At 51.8% G+C, this 27045-nt stretch overlaps 2 protein-coding genes across 2 annotated transcripts; one reads left to right on the top strand and one right to left on the bottom strand.

Moving 5' to 3' along the window:
* The first annotated feature begins 4010 nt into the window (after positions 1–4010).
* Kdelr1 (KDEL endoplasmic reticulum protein retention receptor 1) lies at positions 4011–12844 on the top strand. The gene is made up of 5 exons (XM_020184813.2): positions 4011–4357; positions 5096–5196; positions 5596–5754; positions 10726–10978; positions 12087–12844. The coding sequence occupies exons 1-5, from the start codon at positions 4267–4269 to the stop codon at positions 12119–12121; spliced, it is 639 nt and encodes a 212-aa protein (XP_020040402.1). The 5' UTR covers positions 4011–4266; the 3' UTR covers positions 12122–12844.
* A 3335-nt stretch (positions 12845–16179) lies between these two features.
* Syngr4 (synaptogyrin 4) lies at positions 16180–25904 on the bottom strand. Its single transcript, XM_020184814.2, has 4 exons — positions 25664–25904; positions 18461–18698; positions 16681–16820; positions 16180–16527 (listed from the first exon to the last, which is right to left on the bottom strand). Exons 1-4 carry the CDS (start codon positions 25754–25756, stop codon positions 16294–16296), a joined length of 705 nt encoding a protein of 234 aa, XP_020040403.1. The 5' UTR covers positions 25757–25904; the 3' UTR covers positions 16180–16293.
* Positions 25905–27045: the final 1141 nt, after the last annotated feature.

Raw genomic sequence — 27045 nt, 5'->3', positions numbered from 1 at the left:
GGCGTCCCATCTCCCCCCCTCACCCTACCACACACACACACAACCCCGGGTCTTTCCACCCCAATCCTGGGGCTGGCAAGAGGCTGGAAGGACATTCCAGAACCTAGAGGAAGGGGTGGTAGCTTGGGATGAGGGGTACTGGGGGCCTGGATGCCCTCAAGGTCCTTGGCAGGAGTATTAATAGCAGACTCATAGCTCTGAGGTGGGAGGGGAGAGCGAGAGGAGAGAGGGAGAGGGACGGCCAGCAATGGGGGAGACCGATGCGGGGAGCAGGGAGGGGGGTGCAGACAAGGTGACATGAGGAAATGGAGGGATGGAGAGAGATATGGTGTGTCAGGTATGTGCAGCTGGGCAGATGAACAAAGTGTCAAAAGAAATGGGCTTGGGAGGTCTAGGGGTGGAAACCCAGGCAAAAGGGGCTCAGGGAGGGAGAAAGAGAAGGGCAAAGGAGAGTCCCCGAGGGACAAGGGATGTGGGGGCAAAGACCCTTGCTTTCTGTTCAAGCTCCTTTCTTCCAAAAGGCCCCTGGCCAACTTTCCCTGTCCTAGATTTGGGGGTCTACTTCCCCACCCCCACCCCTGCATCCCCTGGCCCAACCTTACCTTTTCATGACCCTGTTCTGTGGGGGAAATTGCAGGGGGGCCAGGACCGGAACCGATGTCCAGCGACCCGAAGATTCCACGGAGGGCTCAGGGAGCCGATGGGGTTTGGGGGGGGCCAGGCCCCGGGGCGGTGGCAGCAGCAGCAGCAGCAGCAGCAGCAGCAGCAGCAGCAGCGGTGGGGACCTCTTGCCTGCCCCTGCTTCTGTCTCTCCTTCCTCTTCCTTGATCCTGCCCTGCCCTGTCTGTCCCCCAAGGTTGCGGCCACCCGGACTAGGCGAGGACGAGGCTACACATGTTGCACTGGAAGTTGGGCCCCGGACATTGCGGAGGCTGTTGGGGTGTCCTCTTGCGGCCTGACCCCATGGGGGATCCCCTCCACCCTCCCAGGGTGCCCCCCTTTGCTGCTTCAGCCCCCGCTCCTGCCTCAGTCCATGTGTCCCATCCCGCCTTTCCTTGGTTTATTCGTACCCCCCCTTTGTGCCCTCAGCATCTCCCCCCCACACACCCCATGTCTGTGTCTGTCTGTCTGTCTGGGTCACCTCTGAGGCTGGTGGCTGGTGCGTGTGTGTTTGTGTGAGAAGCAGGAGATTGCCAGTCTGGGGAAACTGCTGGCCCCTTCTTCGCTTGGTCACCTCCAGACCCCCCCTCGGCACCCTCACTCTCAAACACACACATACACACAGGCACACATGCACAATCTCACTTCTCTGGGATTTCCCCTCAACACCCCCGGAGGGAGACACACGCGCACACGCACACACACATACACACACGCAGGGGTCCAATGGGGGCCCCCGCTGCCACTGCCGTCAGGGGCTTTTTGGACAGACAGGAGGACACAATCAGCCGGGGACACCCAGACGCCCAACCGGACGCAGGCAGGAGGCACAGAGCCTAGGTGCACACCATCCATCCAGGTTTGGGGGCTCAGGATATGGGGTAATGGGTGGCCCACAACATGCAGGCAGGCAGCTTAGGGTCTATACAGACAGACAGACCCCTCCTCCCTCAGCCGCTGCAGCCTTTCTAGACACACCCCCCCCCCACCAGCCAGCCCCAGACACCCGGACGCACATCCTCACCGGGCAGATGGCCGTCACACGAGAGACCCCTGGGGGCCGGGCGGACCCACCCAGACCGACACCCTCCGGCTGGGCGCCAGTGGCCGAGGGAGGCTGCGGGTCGGAGGGTGGCGGCGGCGGCGGCGGCGGCTTGCAGGAGCCGGAGCGGGAGAGACTCGCACACTCGCTCTGTTCTCGCATACACACTCACTCGGGTTGCGATTAACATTCAGTCCCCGTCCATCCCTGCCAGGAGACCCACAGCCCCCCCTCCTGGCCTCCCTAGGGACCCCTCCTCCTTCCAGGGCTGGGGGCCTCTGCCTTCCTCCTGGGACGCGGAAGTGAGGGGCTGCAAATAAAAGGGAGGACGCAGGGGGTGGGAGACATTAGCTTCCGACCTGGATTCCAGGGCTGGGGTACATCTCCCCATTTTGAGGCTTGGGAAGTTCTATCTTAGTGTCTACCACAGAAGACCCACTCTGTGGCTTCTGTTTCCTCAGTGGCCACATATGCAAACGAGGTCTCCATCATGAGCCAGGAGTCCAGGCCCCAGCCCTTCTCCTCCCTCAGACCCAAGGGTCCAGTGTCACCCCTTCTCCCTCAGACCCAGGGGTCCAGACCTCAGTCCTCTTCCCTCAGGCCCAGGGGTCCAGACCCCAGCCCTCCTCTCTGAGACCTGGGAATTCAAGATCTCAGTCCTCCTTCCTCACACCCTTGGGTCTAGGAACCCCTTCTTTACTGGGTCCCAGGATTCTGGTGGCTCTTCTACAAGCCTGGGTCCCTTTAAGTGTTTTGGTATGCGGACTGTCCCAAGACAAAACATCCTCTGGAGGTCAGACTCAGAGATATAACCATGGGCACACATTCCACTTCAGCCTCTCAGGAAATGCCCAGCACCCCTTCTGACTGAGGGACTACAGTCTCCAACACCCATGGGTGCTGAACTTCTAGAAAGACAGCCGTGTTTGCTATGTGACAGACACAGCAGTCCAGACTCCAGGTCCCCTAAGGGCACATGTCCACTCACCTTGCCCCTGCAGTGCAGTCCCCAGCACTGCTGTGAAACCCCCACCCAGTTCTATTCTATCGTGGAGTGTGGTGTGCAATACATGGGCCCCTGAGGATGGAGACTGGGAGAGTGTTGGTGTGGTGTCATGTGTGTTGTGTGTGAGATGTGTAGAGTGTGTGTGGTGTGTTGTGTGTGTGTATGTGGCATTGTGTGTGGGTATGTGTTGTGTGTGAGATGTGTAGAGTGTGTGTGGTGTGTTGTGTGTGTGTATGTGGCATTGTGTGTGGGTGTGTGGCATGTGTGAGATGTGTAGAGTGTGTGTGTGTGTGTGTGTGTGTGTGTGTTGGGGGAAGAATTTTGAAGCAGGGGCTGGAGGCAGGCCTCTGAGCTCCCAAAGTAGTCTAATCCAAGTTTTCCCCTCGAGGCCACTGGGTTAAGACTCCATCATTTCTACTGTCTGGGCAGGGCATACAGGTGAAGGCACACATTCCTGAAAAAAGAGTTTGGGGTCTGAATTTTGGGGTTTTAGGAGAAAGAAGGGATTGTGGACTGTGGATCCAGATTCCTAGGGTTACAATGCTTTTGCCAGGGCTGGGGGCATGGGTGTGGCTCAAGTGATAGAGTGCCTGAGTTCAAACCTCAGTACTGCAAAACAAAAACAAAACAAAAATAAAACCAAGAAAGAAAGAAGGAAAAAACATGTTAGCCATAAAATGGTTGGGGTAGGACCCTAAATTGGGAGGACCAGTGCCTGGACCCCCTGGGTTTGAGGGTGGACTCTGGGGTCTGGACCCCTGGGTCCGAGGGAGGAGGGTTGGGGTCTGGATTCCTGGCCTGAGGGAGGAGGGATTGTTTTCTTTTGGGTGGTTGGGGTTGAAAGCCTCTGAAAGGGGCAGAAAGAACCCAGTTGCCTGGCTTCTGCATCTCCAGGATATTTCTTGTTTCTCTTTTTGTTTCTTTTGGGATAGGGTCTCACTATGTAGGTCACAGTGAACTCGCGTTGAACTCTGGATCCTCTTGTCTTAGCCTTCCTAATTACTGGGATACAGGAGTGTAACGCCTCTCCTGGCTTCCAGGATCTTTAAAAAAGTCAAAGGCCAACCTCCTGAATCCCTGTGGCTGGGCGGCTCTTCTCTGTCCTTTGTAGAGACACACACAGACAGCCTTGGGGTAGCAGGTGGGATTGGGAGTAGTATGGGAACCTAACGACCCCATGCCTCATAAGAGGCAACCTGCAGTGCGTTGGGTTCCGGGTGTGCAATGCCAGAGGTGGGAGAATAGGGGGAGCCCGAGAGCCGAGACCCCGCCCCCGGGGTGGGTGGAGCCTCCCAGCGCAGCCTCCTCCCCCTCCCGCCCTCCTCCCTCTTCCCGGCTGTAGGTCCGCCGCCAGCTCGGGCCTTGGCTCCCCCTCCCAAAGCCCCCTTCCCGGAGCAGAGCCCACCGCACCGCAGGGTCCCTGTCCCGTCCCTCAGCCCAGCCGCCCAGCAGAGCAGCAGCCCCGGGGCAGCCACCGCCACCCCACCTCCTTCCAGCTCAGCCCTTCCAGAACCCCCTTCCTATACTCCCATATACACACACCACCCCGACCCCAGCCATGAATCTCTTCCGATTCCTGGGAGACCTCTCCCACCTCCTGGCCATCATCTTGCTTCTGCTCAAAATCTGGAAGTCCCGATCGTGTGCCGGTGAGAGAGGCCCACCCGGCCGTGGAGAAGGGGGTAGACTGCGGGGGGCGGGGGAGCCCCAGGACTGGGGGGAAGGGAAGGATTGGGGAGCGCTAGAGGTCAGGTTCCTCTCCCCCCCCCCCCACTGCTTGCTGGAGATTCCTCTTCCAGGTCCGGGGTCATCAGGGGGTCAGCTCTCTTCCCCAGATTAGGGAGTGCATACAGTTTGGTAGGGATGGCCCCAGAACCCTCACACCCCTCACCCCCCATACACACCCCCAGTTCAGCCTTGAGCAGCCCAGATCTCTGCAGACCTGGGCATTCTGGGGCTGGGAACCAGGAGCCATGACAGGCCGGGAGGTGGCTGGGAGTTGGTGACGTGGACCATAGTGGCCAGGAAGGGAGCTGGAGAGAGGTGACTGGTTCCTGGGGAGAGAGGTGGCTGAGGTCAGCCAGGGTCCTCTGTGGTCTGTCTCTCCCTTTGGGTGCAGACTATGGGAAGACCCTGTGGGGGTCAGGGGTGGCCTCCAGGCCTAGCCGGGGATGGAGCCTCGGGCTGGAGTAGCTTTGGGGCGGGCTGCCCCCTGGCTGTGGGCCGTGGGAAAGGGCCCTGCTCCAGAGGCAGACCGGAGGCCTCTGGGGACAACTGTGCTCCAGAACTGCCTGCAGTTGGGTCCCAGCACCTGGGCTCAGTTTGTGATTGTAGCCCATGCAGCCCACTGCCAGCTTGCTCCTACTCTCTCTCTGTCTGGACCACAGGGATTTCGGGTAAGAGCCAGGTCCTGTTTGCTGTGGTGTTCACTGCCCGCTACCTAGACCTGTTCACCAACTACATCTCACTGTACAACACGTGCATGAAGGTAAAGGATCCTCTGCCTCCCTTGGAGCAGGGGAGGGTGCAGGGAAGGTGCAGGCGGTGTGGCCCTGGACCCCTGGGTCTGAGGGAGGAGGGCTGGGGCTGGACCCCTGGGTCTGAGGGAGGAGGACAGGGGTCTGGACCCCTGGGCCTGAGGGAGGAGAGCTGGGCCTGGACCCCTGGGTCTGAGGGAGAAGGTTGGGCCTGGACCCCTGGGTCTGAGGGAGGAGGCTGGTGCCTGGACCCTTGGGTCTGAGGGAGGAGGACAGGGGTCTGGACCCCTGGGTCTGAGGGAGGAGGGCTGGGGTTTGGACCTTTGAAGGCAGAGAGGCTGGGGACTTCAATTCCTGGACCACACTCCCTGCTCCGTGAGCTGAGCACACTGTAATCTTCCCCTCACCAGGTAGTCTACATAGCCTGCTCCTTCACCACAGTCTGGATGATTTACAGCAAGTTCAAAGCCACTTACGATGGGAACCATGACACTTTCCGGGTGGAGTTCCTTGTTGTCCCCACAGCCATCTTGGCGTTCCTGGTCAATCACGACTTCACCCCTCTGGAGGTAGGCTGCTGGCAGGGTCCTGCAGTGGTGAGATGGTTGTGATAGAATGGCTGCTGACTGCTGGCCCTCTCAGATGCTTCCTTCTATAGGAAGTTTGAAACTTCCCTTTTGAAGACCTAACAGATGATGTTAAGGCAACAGCTGGAGCAGATACCCATTTTACAGATGGCCAAACTGAGGCTTAGGGGATCTGAATGTCACTGGCCTAGTAAATACCAGATCCAGCAGCTCAGGGGTGGGGAGCAGGGAGCAGGGGACTTTGGAGCTAGGCTGCTTGGATTTGAATCTTTTTTACTATGTTGCCCACGCTGGCCCTGGACTTTCAGTCCTCGTGTGAGGATGACAGTAGTGCGTCAGCATGTCCAGCAGGACCTGCTCTTTTCTATTAGTGTGAATCTGGGCTTGAGAGTTCATGGCCCCATGCCTCAGCTTCTCCACTGTAAAGTTGAGACGGGGCATTGTGAGTGCTTACTGAGGTTTTGCAGAGTGGTCTAGTGATTGAACACACAGAGACTCTAGAGCCAGGGTGCAGGGGATCAAAGCCGACTTTTTTACTTAGCAGAAGTGGGACTGTGCCTCAGTTTCTTCATCTGTAAAATGGGGATAGTCAGTTCCTACCTCATAGGGTCCATTTTTTGGGGGTAGGGGAAGGGAGGAAGTTTGTGGGGTTGAAACCCAGGGCCCTGTGCACACTAAGCTACACCCCAGGCCCCTCATACGAGTCTAATGAGGGGGTCGATGTTCATAAAGCAGTGTCTGGCATGATGTGGGAAGTGCCATGTCAGCATTTGTTGAGTGACTGATGTGTTTTTTATCTCCATTTCATGATTTTGTATCCCATGGCATTTTGGTGGGGCCTAAACACCCAGGAGGAATTTTGGGAGGGCCAGTGCTAAGTCTATGAGCTCCTTTCTCCTGGGCATAAACATAAATAATAGATTCTGAGCAACCTTCCCTCCCCAGGCCCATTCCTGCCCTGCGGGAAGCTAGCATCAGTGGACAGATGTGCCAGTGTTTTTATCCGAAGCCCTAATTCAGGAGCTGTCAGACAAGATCTCATTTTCAAATTTTGGCCAGAATCAATACATATATATATATATATATATTTCTTTTTCTTTGTTCTTTCTTTTTGGTGGCACTGGGGTTTGAACTCAGGGCCTCCCACTTGCTAGGTAGGTGCTCTACCACTTGAGCCACATCCCCAGTCCTCTTTGTTTTGTTTTGTTTTGGTGGGACTGGGGTTTGAATTCAGGGCTTCATCCTTGCAAGGCAGGTACTCTACTACTTGAGCCACAGTCCCAGTCTATTTTTGCTCTGGTTATTTTGGGGATGGGGTTTCATGAACTGTTTGCCCAGGTGGGCCTCGAACCTCCATCTTCCTAATCTCTGCCTCCTAAATACTAGGATTACAGGCATGAGTCACTAGTACCTGGCTCCTGGCCCTCTTTAAAAAAAAAAAAAATTTTTTTTTTTTTGACACAAGGTCTTGTTATGTAGCCCAGGCTGACCTAGAACTTGCAGTCCTCCTGCCTCATTCACCTGAGTTCTGGGATTAAAGATGTACACCATCATGCCCAGCTGAAAGTGTATCTCTAAAAGTCCTGTGCAGGCCAGACAAATCTCACAGTGGGTGGCTATGGCCCGTGGGTTGCCAGAAATGCCAGAGGGGAAGGCTAATCATGCCCTGCTGGGACTCAAGTCCCTGACTTGTTCCTTCAGAGAGCCCTGCTCTGAGCCCTTGACGTAATTCGTAATCACCCTGCCAAGTAGGGTGAACAGGACCCACCTTAGATGGGGAGACTGACTTTGAGACTGAGGGCAGCAGAGACGTTTGCTTAAGATGGAGGGGGCTGGACCAGGACTCAGGCTTCTTTTATAAGAAAGTAGGGTCTTGCTAAGGCTGGACTTGAACTCTCAGCCCTCCTGAACTCCAGCCTTTCTGGTTCCGTCATTCAGGGGGGTGAGGTCACTTGTGTGAAGTATCATCATCAACTGTATGCCTGGTTCCAAGGGGCTCATGCTAAACCTGTGACCATCCTGTGAGCTCTACCTCCCCCCAGGGAAACAGAAGTCCTCATCTCTAGTTCCCTGAGGACTGAGGTGGGCTTAGAGGAGAGGGCACAGGATTTGAACCCAGGGCTGTTTGTTTTCAGAGCCTGTGCTAGTAAATGTCATATGCTAAAAAAATAATTTTTTTTTTGGTGGGACTGGGGTTTGAACTCAGGGTTTTCTGTTTGCAAAGCAGGCGCTGTACCACTTGAGCTATACCTCCAGTCCATTTTGCTCTGGTTGTTTTGGAGATGGGGGTCTCATATAAACTATTTGCCTGGGCTGGCCTTGAACGATGGTCCTCCCTATCTCAGCCTCCTAAGTAACTAGGATTACAGGTGTGTCACCAGTGCTTGGCTTTAAAAAAAAGTTAATCATAGAAGGAAAATAATTAAATATTTCAAATATCACAAAGCCAGGCAAGGTGGTGCACACCTGTAATCCCAGCACTGTGGAGACTGAGGCAGGAAGATTGCAAGTTCTAGGCTAGCCTGGGCTATATAGTGAGATCCTGGTTCAAAAAAAACTGAAAAGAAAAAAAAGAAGAAAATTAGCTATCACAAAACAGATAAAATAATGTACAACAGACCTTACACTTCCTCCTGTGGTTCTGTTGTCCAAGGGAAGCCCTGGGGGTGAGAGTGGGGTGTTCATCAATTTAATGGGTATATTTCCTGAGAGCCTCAGCAAACCTGGCTGCTAAGGGCCTCCTGGAGGATTCTGGGTGGTTAAGGGAGCAGTTCCTGGGGTCCAACTGCCCAGGTGGCCATCTGGTGTGACCCTGGACAAATTACTTAGTCTTTTGGCCTCAGTTTGCTTATATGTGTAATGGGGTTATCAGGACTTACCTTATTGATTTAAGGCATAAGCAAATACTGGTGTTTCTCATTTCCTCTGAACAAGCCACAGCTGCCACCTGGATTTATTCTGTGAGGGGAAGGTTTCAGGGTGTCTTGTGGATCACAAATCACCCCAGGTGGGACTTTCAGAGAGCTAGGGACTGAAAAGGAGCTGGCAGATGGCTGTAGTGTCTTCCTCCCTGTCTTGTGATGGCCTGTTCTGCTTCCTTGGTGGCAGCCATTGACATGGGACTCCTGTTAGAGCTGCTCAGTCCTGTGGCCTTCCTTGCTTTCACATCTAGGGACTGTGCTAGGTGCTGGGGTCTAGGGTGCGCAAGACACAGGATCCCACATCTTACCAAGCACTCATTCCAGCGAGAGGAGTGAGGAAGGGGATAAGACAGGACTTGCCCAGTGTGGTGAGCCTGTAATCCCAGCACTTAGGAGGCGGAAGCAGGAGGATCTAGAATTCTAGGCCAGCCTAGGCTACATAGCTAGACCTTGTCTCAAAAACCCAAACACACAAACCCCAAAAGACAGGGTGATGTTACAGTCCTGAAGGAAGGGTGATCGGGGGGGCCTCTTTCAGGAGGCACTGAGGTCAAAGGATATGAAGAAGGCAGACATGTGGCCATCTGAGGGAGAGAGCTTTCCCTGCTGAGGCAATAGCATGTGTAAAGGTCCTGAGGCAGACAAAGTGTGGGGGGTGTCGGAGGACCAGCTAGATGGTTCAGGGAGGTGCAGCCCAGAGATGAAAGGGAGAGAGAAGTAGATGAGGTTGGTCTGGGAGGGCCTTGATGGCCATGGTCAGGAGTTTTGTCTTTTTTTTTTATGGGACTGGGGTTTGAACTCAGGTCTTCATGCTTGCAAAGCAGGTGTTCTACCCACGTTCCAGTCCATTTTGCTCTGCTTTTTTTTTTTGTTTGTTTTTTTGTTTGCGGCACTGGGGCTTGAACCCAGGACCTACACCTTGAGCCACTCCACCAGCCCTTTTTTGTGATGGTTTTTTTTTTTTTTTTTTTGAGATATAGTCTTGAGAACTATTTGCCCGGCCAGGTTGGCTTTGAACCTTGATCCTCCTGATCTCTGCCTCCTGAGTAGCTAGGATTACAGGCGTGAGTCACTGGTGCCTGGCTGTTCTGGTTATTTTGGAAATGGGGGACTTGAGAACTGTTTGCTCAGGCTCGTTTCAAACTGCTAACCTCTACTGTGCCTGCCTAGATTTGGGATTTTATTGTGGCAGTACAAAGAAGTCACTGAAGTTTTTTTTTTTTTTTTTTTTTGGGTGGTACTGGGGTTTGAACTCAGGGCCAAATACCTGCTATGCTGGCACTCTACCATTTGAGCCACTCCACCAGCCCTTTTTCCTTTTTCTTTTTTTGTGTTGGGCATTTTCAAGATAGGGTCTTGTGATCTATTTGCCTGGGCTGACTTGAAACCATGATCTTCCCCATGTCTATCTCCCAAATAGCTAGGATTACAGGTGTGAGTCACCCCACCTGGGTTTTTACTGTGGCGGCAGTAAAGAAGTCAGTGAAGATTTTTAAGCCAGCAGACGTGGTGTGTTTTAAGTCTGTAAAGGTCACACACTGAATGATACCCATGAGCAGGAAACCACAGAGGCTTGGAGAACCTGGGAGCCTTACATTAGGTACATAGCAGGGAAACTCCAAGGCAAGGTTCCACCCTGTCTGCCTTTATTCCAATTTGTTTATATAATTATTATTGTCATTATTGTCATACTGGGGATCGAATCCAAGGCCTGTCGCATGCTAGGCAGACGCTCTACCACTTGAGCCACACCTCCTGCCCCTGAGTCTGTATAATCCAAAGTGCTCACGAGTGCCAGCTCCACATCCAGTTCCCTCCCTCCTGCTTACTAGCTATGTGGTCTGTTTCCTCTGAGACCTTCCTTCTGGAGAAGGGGGCTATGGTAAGGATCAAATGATCTACTGGTAACCTGGACAGGAGGTTGTGAGGTGTGTGCTGAGCACCTGGGATGACTTCACTGTGCTGATAACTGAATGCCACCCTCCCTCCCGCCCTGTCCCCTCCACCCTGCACTCCCCCCACCTTCCTGCAGATCCTCTGGACTTTCTCCATCTACCTGGAGTCGGTCGCCATCTTACCACAGCTGTTTATGGTAAGCAAGACAGGAGAGGCAGAGACCATCACCAGCCACTACCTGTTTGCGCTGGGCGTGTACCGCACGCTTTATCTTTTCAACTGGATCTGGCGTTACCACTTCGAGGGCTTCTTCGACCTCATTGCCATCGTTGCTGGCCTAGTCCAGACGGTCCTGTACTGCGATTTCTTCTACCTCTACATCACCAAAGGTAACAGGGATGTGGGGATGGTTGGAATGAAGCCTGACACTCTCCTGCCCAGGTTACCAGTAGATCATTTGATCCTTACCACGGCTCCCTTCTCCATATGAGGAAACTGAGACCATGTGGCTAGTAAGCAGCAAGGTGGGGACTCTAAACGGAGCCAGCACTTGTGAGCTCATCCCCTGAGGCAACAGCAAGTGCAAAGGCCCTGAGGCAGGAAGAAGTGTAGGGTGTTAGAGGACCAGATAGACAGCTCAAAGGATGCGGCCTATACAGCAAGAGGTGGGAGGAGGAGATACAGGCCTCCCTCAGCCCTGTCTCTCTCAGGGGAGGGCTTCCTCTCCTGGCCCACTGCCCCCTAGGAAATCAGACCTCCTGGCCCTGCCTCCCTAAGAACTAAGAAGTTTCTGTCTACAGTGTCCTCCTTCAAGTGGAGTCCAGGCCAGAGAGGGACTATGATTCACAGAGATTCATTCATTCATTCAATAAACTTATTGAGAGCCTTCTGTGTTTCTCACCAGGCTTGAGGCTATGGGACTGCCATAGTAGGAGAAAAGATGGCTTAGGACCTCCCCTCTTTTCATGTCCTTGTGGTGGTTCATGAACAAGTAAAGAAAGAGAATTAGTTGAGCTTGGTGGTGCATGCCTGTAATCTCAGTTATTTGGGAGGCAGAGGTAGGAGGATCATGAGTTCCAGGCCAGGTTGGGCAAAATTAGCAAGACCCTCTCTCAAAAACAAAGTATAAAGAAAAAGACAGGGTGTGTCTCAGCGGTAGAACATTTGCTTAGCGTGTGTGAGGCTCCATGTCCCATCCCCACTACTGTGAAAAAGAAAGGAAGAGAAGCAGAAGGAAGTGTTGGGGGTGTTGGAGAGAGAGAGAGAGAGGAGAATTGCCAGTGGTAAGAGGACCAATGAAGAGAAACAGGACCTCCTTTCAGCCTCCCTTAGGATGAGGCCAGGATCCCTGGCCTCACCCCTCTGGTGATCTAGGCTGAACCCCTTAATTTAGGATGCATAGTTCTGGGGGCCATCCCTCCCCATGTCTGCCCAACCCTACTCCTTTCTGTAGGGCCCTGAGGGTAAGACTCACCCTGTCTTTCTGTTCCTTCACAGTCCTGAAGGGGAAGAAGCTGAGTCTGCCGGCATAGCCCTGGCCCTTGCCAGCCCTCTCCGTGACAGGGTGGGAGGCAGAGGAAAGTGACAGAAGACAATGAGCCTTCCTGTCCAGGGGAGACTTTTTAAAGGTCCCATCTCTCCCCGTTCCCCACACCCCTCCTGCCGGGTTTCGGGGGGGCAGTGGAGGACCCATGTCTTGGGGAACTCAGGACCTGGGCTGTTTGTAGACCTTTGCCTTTTAGAAAAACAAAAAACAAATCTTTCCATTCTTTAGTTTTTGACTCTGATGACTTGTTTCTCTTCAAATTCCGACCCCAATTTTTATAAACTGTTTTCGAGTGTCCTCCGGGCTGGGGCAAGGGCCAGAAATCTTTTCCCTTCCCCCAAGTCTCTTAGCCTCCTTCCAGATCCTTCCCCCAAGCCCCCTGGATGCCAAACACTACATCTGCTGATGCTTACCTCCCGTCATGGCCGGGACCACAGCCCCTCTACCCCACAAGTTTCTAGTTTGAAGATAAAGGGGGAGAGGGGAGGGCAACAAAGGTCTCCCCTGACTTTTACATAATAATTTTTGCTCAGAAAAATTATTGGGGGTTTTTGAGTCTTATCCTGATTTTTGACAAATTAGGGGGAGCTCTGGGCGCAGGTGTGGGAAGGGCGCTGGCCCGAGGGTCACCATAGCTCTAACGCCATGTTTTTGTACAGAATTTGAGGTTGATTCTTTGTTCTCTTGAAATAAACAGAGAAAAATGGTACCTCTCCTTTGCTGCTTGTTGCCTCCTCTCTGGTATGTGTGGTCCTGTTCTGGTCCTCATCCCTCTGCGTTTGCTTTTGGACCATCCTGGGGCGGGCAGGTGACCAGAGGTCTGGGAGGAACAGGAAGAGGAAAAATGGGGTTTCTTGGAGTCTCAGATGCACTCTGATTCTTCATGGCTCCACTCGGGAAAGAGCTTTTAGAGAAAATCTTTTTTTTTGCTTTTTTGTTTTTTAGAGAAATCTTACACATTCTTTTTACCTTAGTGTAGAAACTACCTGACTGTTCTCCAGCCACTCAGGGCTGGGGTGAGCCTTTAAGACCATGGATGTTGGAGGCCACAAACAGGCAGCCCCCAGCCCACCTTCAATTAGTATTTCATTGCATGTTTTCTGAAAAAAGGAAAAAAAAAAGGGGATGGGGGTGTCGCCAACCTTTTAAAACCAGATTTTCACATTAAAGTTTGCATTTCTGGCTTTTCTTAAAGAAATCTTGTCAGTCTGTCCATGTTAGGTTCTCGTTTCTGGGTAGCAGCAGATGGCTGGGGCTGAATGCATGGGAGGCAGGCGTTTCACCCCAGTCCCTGGATTTGGCTACTGGGGTTGTTATCATCTATTACCAAACTGACAACATGTGTTTTGTTTGTGTGTTTGTAGTTAAAAGGCAAGTGAACTATTTCCAGTTCTCTCCAGATTGGCTCCGCACCTGGCCTGCTTCCTACCCTTCTGTTTCTTGCCTTGCTTTTGGAAGCATCTGGATTTTTGACCCTTGGTTTAATCAAACTTTTTGTATCTCCTGGAGACCTTCTGAACTCTTAACAGCTTTCGGTTCTCCTGTAGGAGCAGGCAGAGGGCTGGCGTTTCCAGAGCATTTAACAGGTGCCAGGCCCCATATGTCACGTGCGTGTGTTCATTTGACCCGGAGGTCCCTAAAGATGGTGGCTTATTTTTTATTTATTTGGGGTGGTGTTTTTGGCAGTATTGGGGTTTGAACTTGGGGCCTCATGCTTGCCAGGCAGTCACTCAACCACTTGGCCACACCCCTCAGCCCTTTTTGGCATTATTTTCCCCACAGGGTCTCATGCTTTTTGGCCCAGACTGATCATCCTTCATATGCCTCCCGCATAGCTGGGATCACAGGCATGTACCACCATGTCTGGCCCTCAGTATGTTTCGTTTTGTTTTTGTTTTGTTTTGTTTTGGTCACTTTTTTGTCTCTTTTAAGTCAAGGAAACCTGTTTAGAATTTTGCCTGGAAGCCTGATTCGGAGAACACAGGAGCAGGGCTGTTGGGTGGACTGTGGGGTGGGAATGGCGTCCCCACCTATGAGGCTGTGAGGCATGTCTTTGAACTGGAGAAATTCTTTAGTTGTATGTCCAGCATAGCTGGGCCCAGAGAAATCGAGTGACACCGTTATCTGGCTGGTGACAGAGTAAGGAGCAGAGCTTAGAGCCTTCCCTTTCCTGGATCAGAGTGCTTTCTGTCCCACTGCACTGCTGCCTTTTTCTCTAATGTCCACAGGGACTGCACCCCATTTATCTCTGTACCTCCAGAACTGAACACAGGGCTTCAAAACAAAACAAAACAAAACAGGACCAAGTGAGTCTGAGCCCGGTGGCTTGCACCTGTAATCCCAGCTACTTGAGGGATGGAAATCAGAAGGATTATTGTTCCAGGCCAGCCTGGGCAAAACAGTCTACAAGATTCCACCTTGCCCAATAAAGCCGGGCATGGTGGCACATGCCTGTCATCCCAGCTATGTGGGCAGTATAAATAGAGGATGGAGATCCAGGCTGGCCTGAGCATAAATGCAGGACCCTATTGGAAAAATAAGTAAAAAGTGGCGCAAGCAATAGAGCACCTGCCTAGTAAGCACAAGGCCCTGAGTTCACACCCCAGTGCCACCAAAATAAAAGGTGGGTGGGATAATGGAACCCAAATTTGACTCCACACAACTCATATCCTTTTCCAGTTTATAAACAAGGGCTCTTCAGGCTGCTGTGATCGGTGCAGGTGTGTTTTTTTTTTTTTCCTTTTTGGTATCTATTGTCCATTAATTTCACATTTAAGAAAAGCCACAAAAAAAGAAAAAAAAAAGAAAAGCCACAAACCAAATGTTCAATGGTTCTAGAGACACCAGGAGGTTCTAGAGCTGCACTGTTTGGTTGGGTGGGTGGCCACTGGAATGTGGCGAATCTGAGACAAGGTACACTGTCAGATAGACAACAGATTTCAAAACTCAGGATGGAAGAGTGTAAAAATGCCACACAAATGATTTTCAGTGCAGCATGTGGCAGTGTATGCCTTTAATCCCAGCACTTGGGAAGTGGAGGCAGGAGGATCTTGAATTTGCAGCCAGCCTGGATTACATAGTGATTTATCTCAAAAAATAAAAAAGATCATTTTCATACTGATTACATGTTGAAATGGTAATGTTTTGGATATATAGGGTTAAATAAAACATATTTAAATTAATCCTTTTTTTGAGGTACTGGGGATTGAACTCAGGGTTTAGTACATGCTAGGCAGTCGCTCTATCACTGGAGCCATGCCCCCAGCCCTTCTGCTTTCAGTTTGTTTTTCAGGTAGCCTCTCATGTTTAGACTGCCTTCGAACCATGATCGTCGTACCTCTCCTCCTGAGCGGCTGGGATACAGGCGTGAGCCACCACGTCCAACCCTCATTTCCTTTCTTTAATGTGATTTCAATTAGACAGTACTGTTCCAACATCCCCAGGCACCACAGCCGGATGGCCCATGGAGGTTGCCCCTTCCAGACAAGGCCCTTGTCGCTGCCACAGCCTTAAAAGGTACTCCCCCAACTCGGTTACCTGGCCAGCCCCTACAGGCAGGAGCATGTGTGACCTGTACCCCTGTCCCTCATGACCATGGGCGTCTCCTAGAGTAGAAATCCTTTCCTCTTCTCCAGGATGGACTTTGATATCCATGGAGACAAAGATCTCCCTGGCCTCAGCATCCCTCTCCCTTCACCAGCCCCTCACAGCATGGTTTTGTATTGAGTCTCTTGTCACTGTGGTGAGTGAAAGGACCTTGGCTTTGATGGCCTGGGGCTCATTGTCCCACTGTCGGCCTTCATTCTTGTTGACTCTCTCTCTCTCCCTGGGTGCAAGCATTTTCTCCCTCTGAACTTCCGTGTCCTCAGCTGTAGGATGAGGCTGTGTGTGCCTCCCTCCCTTGGCTAGCGTGCGGCACAAGGAGCAGTGACTCCATGCCTCCCAGGCCTGAAAAACCACTTCCTGCTTCCCACCACCTTGGATCTGCCAAAACAAACGTGGTGCCTGAGGGTGGCACAGAAATGTGGAGCCCCACGAGGTCTCCCACCTCCCTGGGGGTCACTCAAGGAATGAGAGGAACAAACATGAGGACAGGGTTGTTCAGAAACCCATCTGGAGGGAGGATATCTCTTTACTGATGTGGAAGGACAAGGCTACTCAGTCGTCGGGCATCATAGTGAGGCGGGGGCCCTTGGAAGCAGACAGATAGGGGGATATGGTCGAGCTGGTGTAACTCAGGCTGTTGGGGCCTGCAGTGGGCACGTTGATTTGGCTGGTGGCAGAGGGTGGGGAGATGGTGTTCAGCACCACGCCGCCCTCGTCCAGGGAGCGCTTGTAGGGGACTGGAACGTCACTTCGGAGGCCCTGGAGGGCCAGGTAGGCCTGGAATACCTGTGGGCAGAAAATAGTGGGCTGAAGGCTGGTGTGGACAGGCAGGGCTCTGCTGACTGCTCACTGCCCCAAGGCTGGCAGGTTCTAGCTCTCCCACCCTTCCCTGCACCGGGTGCGGTGGGGCAGTGCTGGGGGGCCAAGGCTTCTGCTCACCCAGACAGCGATAGAGAAGAAAGCAAAGGTGATGGCTGCTTTGGCGCTGCTGCTGCCTAGGAGGAAGTGCTTCTGCTTCGAATTCCTCCACTGGCCAACCAGGAAGAAGAAGCCCAAGAACCAGACGCCTGTCCAGACAACTGCAGAGTTGCAAGGAGAGAAGAGGGCAGGGGAGGCATGCTCAGGGAGGACCACTGACGGGGTGCAGAGACAGGACCCCAAATCACTCCAAGCCCTGCCCAGAGTGAACCCCTGACCCATATGGGAGCCACCAGCTATATGTGGCTGTATGGACTTCAATTCATTAAACTAGAACTTGAGTTCAGTTCCTCTGTTTGGTGCCAGCCATAGGTGGCTGGTGGCTTCTGGGTTGGAGACCACAGGACAGCACATCTCTACCCTTGCAGAAAGTTCCCTTAGGTGGCTCTGGACTCCGTGACCTGTGAGGGCTCCCTTGGCTGGGTGATGCTGGGACTGGGAGAGGAGGGGAGGGGAAAGCTGAGATTCAACTAAGAAGAAGGACGCCACCAGGATCTAAGGATAAAGAGCAGGCATGTAAAGCTTGGTGTGGCGGTGCATGCCTGTAATCCCAGCTCTCAGAAGACAGAGGGCAAGATTATGAAGAGTTCCAAACCAGCCTGGGTTACATATCAAAACCCTGTCTCAACACAAAAACAAAACAAGAATGTGCATTTATTTACCACTTAACTGCATGCCAGGTCTATGGAGAACAGCAGTGGTTAAGGAGGAAGGCTTTGAAGTGCTTGACCTGTCACTCACCTGGCAGCAGTGACCCAGTGACACCACCTCCTCCAGCCTCAGTTTCCTCCTCTGTAAAATGGGAACACGAGGAGAATTGACCTCCCAGGGGGGTTCTGAGGACTAAAGGAGGGGAGGCAAGTGCCCTGATGGAGGGCCTGCCTTGGGGAAGTGCTTGGGGAGAGCTCATGTTACTATATGCCCACCCCTCCTTACCTCACATCAGAAAAACCCCAAAAGGCTCCCAATGTTTACTGAGAGTCAAAGAAGGGAAGAGACTTGTATAAGCCCACAGAGCCGGGGGGTGTTGGGGTCTGTCTGGCTCTGTGCTTGGAGCCCCAGTTCCTGCTATGGGGTAGCTTTTCAAGAACTACTTAGTGGACTGGGTCAGTGGCTAATGCTTGTAATCCCAGCTATTCAGGAGGTGGAGATGACAGGATGGCTGTTTGAGGCCAGCCTGGAAAAAAGTTAATTAATAAGACACTATCTCAAAAAACAAGCTGGGGGCTGGCAGAGTGACTCGAGAGAAAGCACATGCCTAGCAAGTATGAGACCCGGAGTTCAAACCCCCAAACAAACAAACGAATAACAAAACAAGCCAGGTGAGGCAGTGGTCCATGCCTGTAATTCCTACTTGAGAGGCAGAAGTAGGAGGATCACGGTCCTAAAGATGAGAGATACTTCTTGAAAAAATAATCAAAGCACAAAGGGCTTGGCGTATGGCTCAAGTGATAAAGCACCTGCCTAACAAGCAGGAAGCTCTGTGTTCAAATCTCAGTAGTGACAAAACCCCCCCAAAACAAAAACCTGGTTAGGGTTCTGCAGGACACATAGTTTCCTGGGGGGGAAACAGCAGGTACAGATAGGCATGAAAAACATGGGGACAGTCAGTCAGACTGTGACTGGTGACCCAGGACCGTCAGGCTCAGAGGCCGCTGGGTGGCCAAGGACCATGTCCTATGGGCCCTGGGGAGAGCTGTGGGCAGGAGGGGCAGCTCCATGCAGGGCCTCCAGGGCTCACCAGCCACAATGAAGTCCAAGAGCTGGAAGGCCGTCTTGAAGCGGGTGCTGGCGATGCGGCTCTCATGGGCATCCAGGGTGAGGAAGACCAGGCAGCTGAGGAAGGCCAAGAAGCCAGCTCCCACTGCGAAGCTGCAGGCTGTGCTGTTACCCTTGAGGACACAGTAGAGCTGGGAAGACTCCGTCTTGTTCTGGTAGCCATCGGTCAGCAGGGAGGAGAAGATGACCAGGGAGAAGACCTGTGGACCCCCGGGACCAGGGCAGAGCTCAGTGTCTCTCCCAAGGTGAACTTCCTTCCTGATGGGGAGGGTTCTGTTACATACTGGATTGCTGAGCTGTTCCTGCTCCTCCAGCATCCTCAACCTCATGCCCTCATCCTTTCTTCTCCATTCTAACTCAAGCCTCGCCCTCTTTCCTGGACCCTCGCCTCCCTGCCTCCACTCTTGCATCCTCAGCCCCAGGAATCCTTTCACACACAACCCTCCTTGTTCACAGCTCCCCAGTGGCCCCAGGACTGCATCTCAGCCCCTCAGCTTGGCCTTTGGGGCCCTGTATGGTCTCCATGCTCCTCCTTCTGCTAATTCTATGTATTGTCCTATCACCAAACCCAGGCACCCTTATGAATTGCTTAGTACAGTGTCCAGGACACCAGAGAGCTGAGTGAGTGGGTGTCTTCTCTCTGCCTGTGACTTCTTTTTTTTTTTTGAGATAGGGTCTCCCTATGTAGCCCAGGATGGCCTTGAACTCGTGATACTCCTGCCTCAGCCTCCCTAGTAGTGGGATTACAGACATGCACCACCACATTGGCTTTTGTTTCAGAGGAATTGAACCAAGCTGAATTTGGTTGGTTGGTAAGCAGCAGAGTCTGGGTTTGAAATCTAGTGGTCTGGTTCCTTAGCCTGCTCTTAACTGTTCACTATCTTTTTTTTTTTTTTAATACAGTGCTGGGATTTGAACTCAGGTGTTCTACCGCTTGAACCAGTCCTTTTGCTTTAGTTATTTTTTGGATAAGATTACAAATTTTTGTTTGGGCCAGCCTGGGCTGCAATCCTCCTACCTATGCCTTGGGTATAACTGGGACTTCAGGCATGTCCCACCATATCTAGCTTATTTGTTGAGATGGGGTCTTGCTAACTTTTGCCTGGACTGGCCTCTAACCATGATCCTCCTGATCGCTGCCTCCCAAGCAGCTGGGATTACAGGTGTGACCACCACACCTGGCTAACCTCTCACTATTCTGCCTCATCCTGGACCAAATGCCTGGAGGGCATGGGCTGTTATTGGTGCAACTCAATAAAAAGTTGAAGCCTCAATTATCTGCCCCAGACAGTTCCATTGCAGTGTGGTAAAGTCTGCATCGGACACAGAAGGAGCATGTGTGTAGATGCAATGAGGTAGTGAGTGGAGTTGGTCCTGGGGGGTTCTTGATGAGGGAGTGTTAGAGTCTGAGAAAGGCTGAAGAATGAGAACATTGTTTAGAGGGCAGTAGAAAGCCATGGGAGGGTCGTGAGCAGGGGAGGGCAGGGTCAGTTTTTGGTGTAGAAAGAGCTTTTCAGGGTGAGTCTGAAGGCTGGGAGGTCAGGGTTGAGGGAGAGTCAAGGCTGAGTGGGAACCAAAGTTGGGGGACTAGCTGGGTATTGGTGGCTCACGCTTGTAATCCTAGCTACTCAGTAGGAGGCAGAGATCAGGAGGCTCGCTGTTCAAAGCCAGCCCAGGCAAAAAGTTTGTGAGACCTATCTCAAAAATACGTAACACAAAAAGAGCTGGTAGAGTGGCTCAAGATGTAGGCCTTGAGTTCAAACCCCAGTACCGAAAAAAAAAAAAGTTGTAGGGCTGGATTTAGGTGGCAATAATTGAGATTTGAACTGGACCTAAATGAAGAGTTTTCGAGGCAGATAGAAAAAAGGAAGGGCATTCTAGGCAGTGGGAACATGCAAATGCCAGAAGCTGCAAGCTGGGCTTCTTCAGAGAGAAATCTCATTTGAGGGATCTCATGTAAAATGAAGCTGGATCTGTAATCCCAGCTACTTGGGAGGTAGAAGACAGAGGATTGCAAGTTTGAAGTCAGCAAGGCCAAGGTTAGCTAGACTGTCTCACAAACAAAAGGTCTGGGGGAGAGATTTAGTGCTAGAGCACTTTCCTAGGATGTATGAAGCCCTGGGTTATATCCCTAATACCTTGAAAAAAAAACAAGAAAAGCAGGGCACAGTGGCTCCAGTCTGTAATCCTAGCTACTTTCGAGGCAGAGACCAGGAGGATCATGGTTTGAGGCAGCCCAGCTCCGTCCCCCTAAAAAAAAATGAGGCTAAAGAAGTGGGCAAGAACCAGTAGGCCCTCTGAGACCTTGAACACTAGGCCTGGTGGGGGCCCTTGAGTGTTAAATTTCCCATCTGAATTTAACTTTCTGCATGGAAGGTTCTGAGAGAGGATGGCCAGGGTCAGACCTGGGTTATTGTGAGATCGTGTGGCCCACAGACTGGAGGGGCTGTGCCAAGATAAGAGGCACAGAGACCCAAGACTGGGTTGGTTGGGAGGTCCAGGCGAGAAACGCTGAGGTCGGAGCCCTGGGGAGTCCAGGAATATTTGGGATGTAAAATCAGACCTGGTGATTGGTTGGATGTGACAGTGCTAGCATGGGAGTTGGTGGTGCTGGTGGGGGGTGGAGGGTAGTCCAAGGCACAGGGGAGGGAACATGTTCCCTCTGTCAGACTTTGAACTCCTGCAGAACAGGCTCATGGAAGACCCTTCTTTCCCCAGCACACAGTGCCACATTGGACCTTCATGAATGTGCGAGAAGAGTGAATGACTTTGGCTCCTTCTTGCTCTTGCTGTGTCCTTCAGAGTAGGGGGAAGGAGGAAAAGACTGACCCCGAAGCCTATGTCCTGTCCTTCCTCCTCTCTCCTTCACCTTGAGTTGCTTTACAAAAACAGCAACAACAACTAGTCCCTCTTTTTGCCAAATACTTTAGGATTCAAGTTCATTGTCTTTTGTGATCCTCCTTAGAGGAGGCTGTAAGATAGCTATCCCTGTGTCATAGCTGAAGAACCCGGTCTATGGATGAGAGTGCTTGGCATTGCTGGTCTGAGGCAGAGCCAGGTAGAGGACGGGAGAGCGCATCCGTCATTTTGAAGCTCATATTCATTTTATCAGCACCTGGAACCTTGCACTGGTCCCATAAGGGAGAGGTTATTAATTCATTTCTGTTTCACAGGTAATAAATTGAGAACATTATAGTGGGGTGGAAAGACTCTGTCAGCTGTGTGGCCTTGGGCAAATCACAGAAGCCTTGGAGCCTCAGTTTCCCAGTCTGTCCCTATGCTATGAAGAAGGGGAATGAGGGAGGGAGTTGGGGCTCTGCCAGAGTAGGTACTTAGGAAAATGACGGTTGTCACAATTCACCCAGAGACAGGAAGTGTCCTCTCAAGGTCAGTGGGTAGTGGGGTAGGACTGGAGTCCAGCACTTCTGGTTTCTAGGCCCCTGGGCAGGCTGTTTGTCTACCCATCCAGGCTGTGATGGAGCCCAGAATACTGGAGGTGGAGGGAGGGGGCGCAGCTGGCCAACGACCCTATTCCTCTGAAGCCTGAGTCCAACTTCCTTCCACGCCCTCCCTGGCCTGTTCCCAGGGAGGGAGCAAAGATTCATCAGTTAAGGCACCAGCTGGCAAGCGATGTCCAGAAGGACAAGGGCACCAGCTGCCCAGAGACTCCCTGCTGAGGAGCCAGGCCAGGGGGGAAGGAGGAGAGGGCGGGTGGGAGGGAGGATGGAGGCAGTGGGCAAAGTCCGTGACCAGAACATCTGTCACTGTCGGTGGCCCTGCCCTGTCTGCCCACACCCATCCACATCAGCTGGGTCTCCTCCCTCACCACCAGTCCTACCTTCCCAAGTTTTGGAGATGGGTGGGTAGATCCAAGTTTGACTTGTTCACCAGTGGGTGAAGTCCTTAGACAAGCTCCTCTACTTCTGGGAGCCTCAGTTTCTCCTTGGGTTATAGAGGGGAAGTAATGTCCACATCACAGATTCATGATGAGGAGTAAAGAGCATCTATTAGTGAGGGACCCAGCACTGGGATATGACTTTCTCCATCCTTCTTTCCTCGGGGAAGAAAGACAATGAAAGGAGTCTCTATTACCTTAGGTGCCCCAAACCACAAGTCACAATTTGTTCCAATAATATAATCATTGCCAGCCCAGCATGATGGTACATACCTGTAATCCCAGCTACTTGAGAGACAGAAGCAAAGAGGATCAAGGGTTCAAGGCCAGCCTGGGCGAAGTTATTAAGCTAGATCCTATCTCAAAAACAAACTGAAATCCAAAGGACTGGGGACATGGCTCAAATGGTAGAGCGCTTGCCTGTTTTTCATGACACCCTGGCTTGAGTCCTCAGTACTGCAATGAATTAAAAAATAAAACAAAAAGTTTGCTATTTAAGGAAGGCTCACCACTTGCCAGGACTGTACTAATCAGTATATAGGCAATAACTCATTTTCATAGCAGTCCTGCCTGACAAGCAGGTTATTAGGACCCTCTCTTTATAGACAAGGGAAGAGAGGTTCAGAGAAGTCAAGTAACTTGTTCCAGGTCACACAGACGTAGGCTGACTATGTAACCTATTGAACAACACAGGGTACTTCTGCAAATGAAAGATATTGTTGCTGACAGTTATGCCAGGCTGGCCCAGGAAAACCGGGGAATCTGTCCTGCTAGTGGATGGTCCATGACTAGGCCAGGATTCAGAGCCAGGCCTATTTGGTCTCTTTTGTTCCAGAATGGGCAGGGAAGAGAGAGTCTGGTCAGGAATCTGGGGGAAGACCCTGGGTCTGATCCAGGGCCCCCACCTACTCCCATGACTCTGACCAGATCTCACCATTTTCTCAGGCCTCAGTTTCCAATTCTGTCAAGGGCAAGCAAGGGAAGCAGCGCAGGTTAAAGCCCATAGCTATGGCTTTGACCCCTCAGGTAGGGATGTCCAGAGAGGAGCAGTGATTGGTCCAAGGTTACACAGTGGATTCTGGGATAGGATGAGAATTTCACTCCCAGTGTCCAGACTCTTGGCGAATGTGGTAATGATTTAAACGATTCATAGTGCCTGACACAGGAGGCCATCTGACACCTTGTACCTTAGGCCTACATAACATATTCTCATCCCACCTGTGTACATCTCTCTCTCTCTCTCTCTCTCTTTCTCTGTCTCTCTGTCTCTCTCTCTTGGTACTGGGAATTGAACCCAGGGTCCCACATATTCTAGGCAAGCATTCTATCACTACACTATACTCCTAATTCTCTTGCCTCTTTCTCTCTTGCTCTCTTTCTCTTTAATTTTTTTGGCAGTACTGGAGTTTGAACTCAGGGCTTCATGCTTGCTAGGTAGGTGCTCTACCACTTGAGCCACAGACCAACCCTTTTCTTTTTGTGTTGGGTGTTTTTGAGATAGGGTCTTTCTTTTAGCCCAGGCAGGCCTGGACCACAATCCTCTTATTTATGCTTCCTGTTGTTGCTGGGATGATAGGTGTGGACTACTATGCCTAGTTTTTTTCTATTGAGATGGGGTCTTACAAACTTTTTTTGCCCTGGTTGGCCTGGAACTCTGATGCTCCTGATCTCAGCCTCCTGTGTAGCTTGGGATGACAGATGTAAGCAACTGGTGTCTGGCTTGTATATCTTTCTTTATAGACCCTAGCCTCTGTCCTCCCCACTCTCATCTGAGAGCTAGAAAGTGAAACGGCTCTGGCATGTCACAGACCTGAGTTTGAACTGTGGCCCTGCCTCATACTGTGTCGTGACCTTAGTCAAAACTGCCCAGAATTTTCTGGCATGCTGAAAATGTCCTGTAACTGCACTGTTCCATTTGAGAAACCCCAGCCATGTGTGGCTAGTGCGCACCTGGAATATGGCTGCTGTGGCTGAGGAATAGCCTATTTTATTCTAATTAGTTCACATTGAGATGGCCACATGTGGCTTGTGGCTACCCCATTGGAAAGCACAGTCTTCAAAAAATTTATTTCATTTCTCTGATCCTCAGTTTTCTTTTTAAAATTACAGGGCCTACCTGCATACCCAGTGGCTCATGCCTGTAATCCTTGGTACTTGGGAGGCTGAGATCAGCAGGATCTTAGTTCGAGGCCAGCATGGCAAATAGTTCTTGAGATCCCATCTCTAAAATTATCAGAGCAAAATGGACTGGAGGTGTGGCTCAAGCAACAGAGTTCAAAGCCCTGAGTTCAAACCCCAGTCCTGCCAAAATTAAAAAAACAGTTATGGGGCTGTGGCACCTCTTTGAAGGGTTCTTTCTTGCAGTGAGTCAGTCAGTGCTGGGAATAGCATGGGGCATAACCAGGTGCTCAGCCTAAGGTAACTTCAAAAGGAGTTCATGTGTCACCCATCTATAATCCCAGCACTTGGGAGGCTGAGGCAAGAGGGTCAAGAGTTCGAGGCCAGCCGGGTACCAGTGGGTAATGCCTGTAATCCTAGCTACTCAGGAGGCAGAGATCAGAAGGATCCTGTTTGAAGCCAACCCAGGCAAATAGTCTGTGAGACCCTATCTCGAAAAAGCCCATCACAAAAAGCTGGTGGAGTGGCTGAAGGTGTAGGCCCTGAGTTTAAGCCCCAGCACCACAAAAATAAATAAATAAATAAAAGAGTTCAAGGCCATCCTGGGCTGGCTATATAGTGAGACCTTTTCTCAAAAAAAAAAGATAATTTTTAATTTTTATATTGATGACATGTTGAAATGGTAATATTTTGGGTATAATGGTTGAAATAAAATTAATTAAATAAAATTAACTTATTGTTGTCTTTTCTTTTGATTTTTTTTTTTTTTGTGTGTGTGTGTATGTGTGTGTGTGCTACTGGGGATGGAACCCAGGGCCTCACCCACGTGCTAGGCCAGGGCTCCATTACTTGAGTCATGCCTCCAGCACTTTTGTTTGAATTTTGCTTCTGAGAAAGGGATTCACTTACTTTGCTTGTGCTGCTCTCGAACTTGAGATCCTCCTGCCCCCACCTGTCAAGTAGCTGGAATTATAGGTATGTACCACCACATCTGTCTTTCTTAATGTGGCTACATAGTGAGACCCTGTCAAAAGGTGGCTTCAGTTATTAGTCTCCTTTTGCTTCCTTTCCCCACCAGACTCCTTCTTGCCCTGCCCTCCAGTGCAGTTGACTCCTGATGTCTCCCGTCTCCCTGTGCCCCAGGGGCCTCACCCCTGCCAAGATCCGTGTGACGCTCTTTGGCTTTCTCAGAAAGCGCACGGTTTCACTGTAGGCCAGGTCCTGCAGGCTTTCAGGGACACGCATAGCGGCTGCCCTCCTTCTGGGGCCCCAGGGGTGCTGGGCGCTGCCTGGGTGATCCAGGCCCACTCCTGGGCTCGGCTGCTACAAGACAAGACAGGTGGGAGACATCAGTCAGGGGAGGGATGCTGGGGGACTTGCTGAGGTCCCCTGATTTGGGGTGTAGAGTAACCTGGCTAAGGGGCTGCTAGGGTTCCTAGAAACAGAAGGCACAGGGTGAAGGGGCTCCTTCAGTTTCCAGGTCAGGAATATGGGGTGAGGGGCTGCTGGGGGTGTCCCAGGAGCTGGGGATAAGGGGTGAGGAGGGGTTTCTGGGGTCTTAGGAGTGGGGGACACAGGTGAAAGGGCTGCTTCAGGTCTCAAGGGTTGGAAAGTGGGGTCAGGGTGTTTCTCAGGGCCCCAGAAATGAGGAATGTGGTGTGAGGTTGTGAGTGACAAGGTTGCAGGGGAAAGGGGCTGCTGGGGGTGTCCCAGGAACTGGGGATAAAGGGTTGTTTCTGGGGGTTGTAGGAATGGGGGGAACAGGGTTAGGGCTGCTAGGGGGGTCCCAGGAACTGAGGATAGTGGTGAGGATATTTCTGGGGTTTCTTAGAATGGGAGCTATAAGGCAAAGGAGCTGCTGGGGAGGGTCCCAGGAGCTGGGATAAAGGATGATGTCTCTGGGGGGTCATAGGAATGGGTGGCATGGGGTTAGGGTTGTTGGGGGGGTCCCAGGAGCTAGGGATATGGGGTGAGGACACTTTTTGGGTTTCTCAGAATGGGGGGTATGAGGCAAAGGGGTGCTAGGGTCCCAGGAGAGGGGGGGCACACTGAAGGGGCTGCTTTAGGTCCCAGAAGTCAGGAATGCAGCCAACGGGGCTGTAGACAGGCCTCCCAGAAGTGGAGCACAGGGTTGGGGATCCCCAGCCAAAAAGGGATGTGGACAGGGCTGGGATGCATGGGGTTGGAAAACTTGTGTCTGAGGACATCAGTGGATGTTCCCAGAAAGTAGAGGTGCTAGGGCATGGCAGAACCCTGGAAGGTCGAGGCAGACGAGTCTCAGGTTTGGGGGTGACACTCATAATGGAGCTCCCAGGTATTCAGAGCATGTTTGAGGCTGTCCCTGAGATTGGGGGTTATTTTCCAGAATGACAGCCTCCCCTTAGCCTCCAGCTCGTCTTCATAAAAGTGCATTTTCTCAAGTGGGGAGTCTGGACTTGGGGTGCGGAGAACCTCAGAACTGAGCCCTCAAGACAGGACGCGAGGTCGCAGTCCCAAGCGGCCTTCTCAGACTCGGGATCTCTCCTTTAAGGACG

The sequence above is a fragment of the Castor canadensis genome, chromosome 16 (assembly GCF_047511655.1).
Source record: "Castor canadensis chromosome 16, mCasCan1.hap1v2, whole genome shotgun sequence".
NCBI lineage: Eukaryota > Metazoa > Chordata > Mammalia > Rodentia > Castoridae > Castor > Castor canadensis.
The sequence above is the reverse complement of the archived record's forward strand: the minus strand, read 5'-3'. Positions and strand labels throughout refer to the sequence as shown.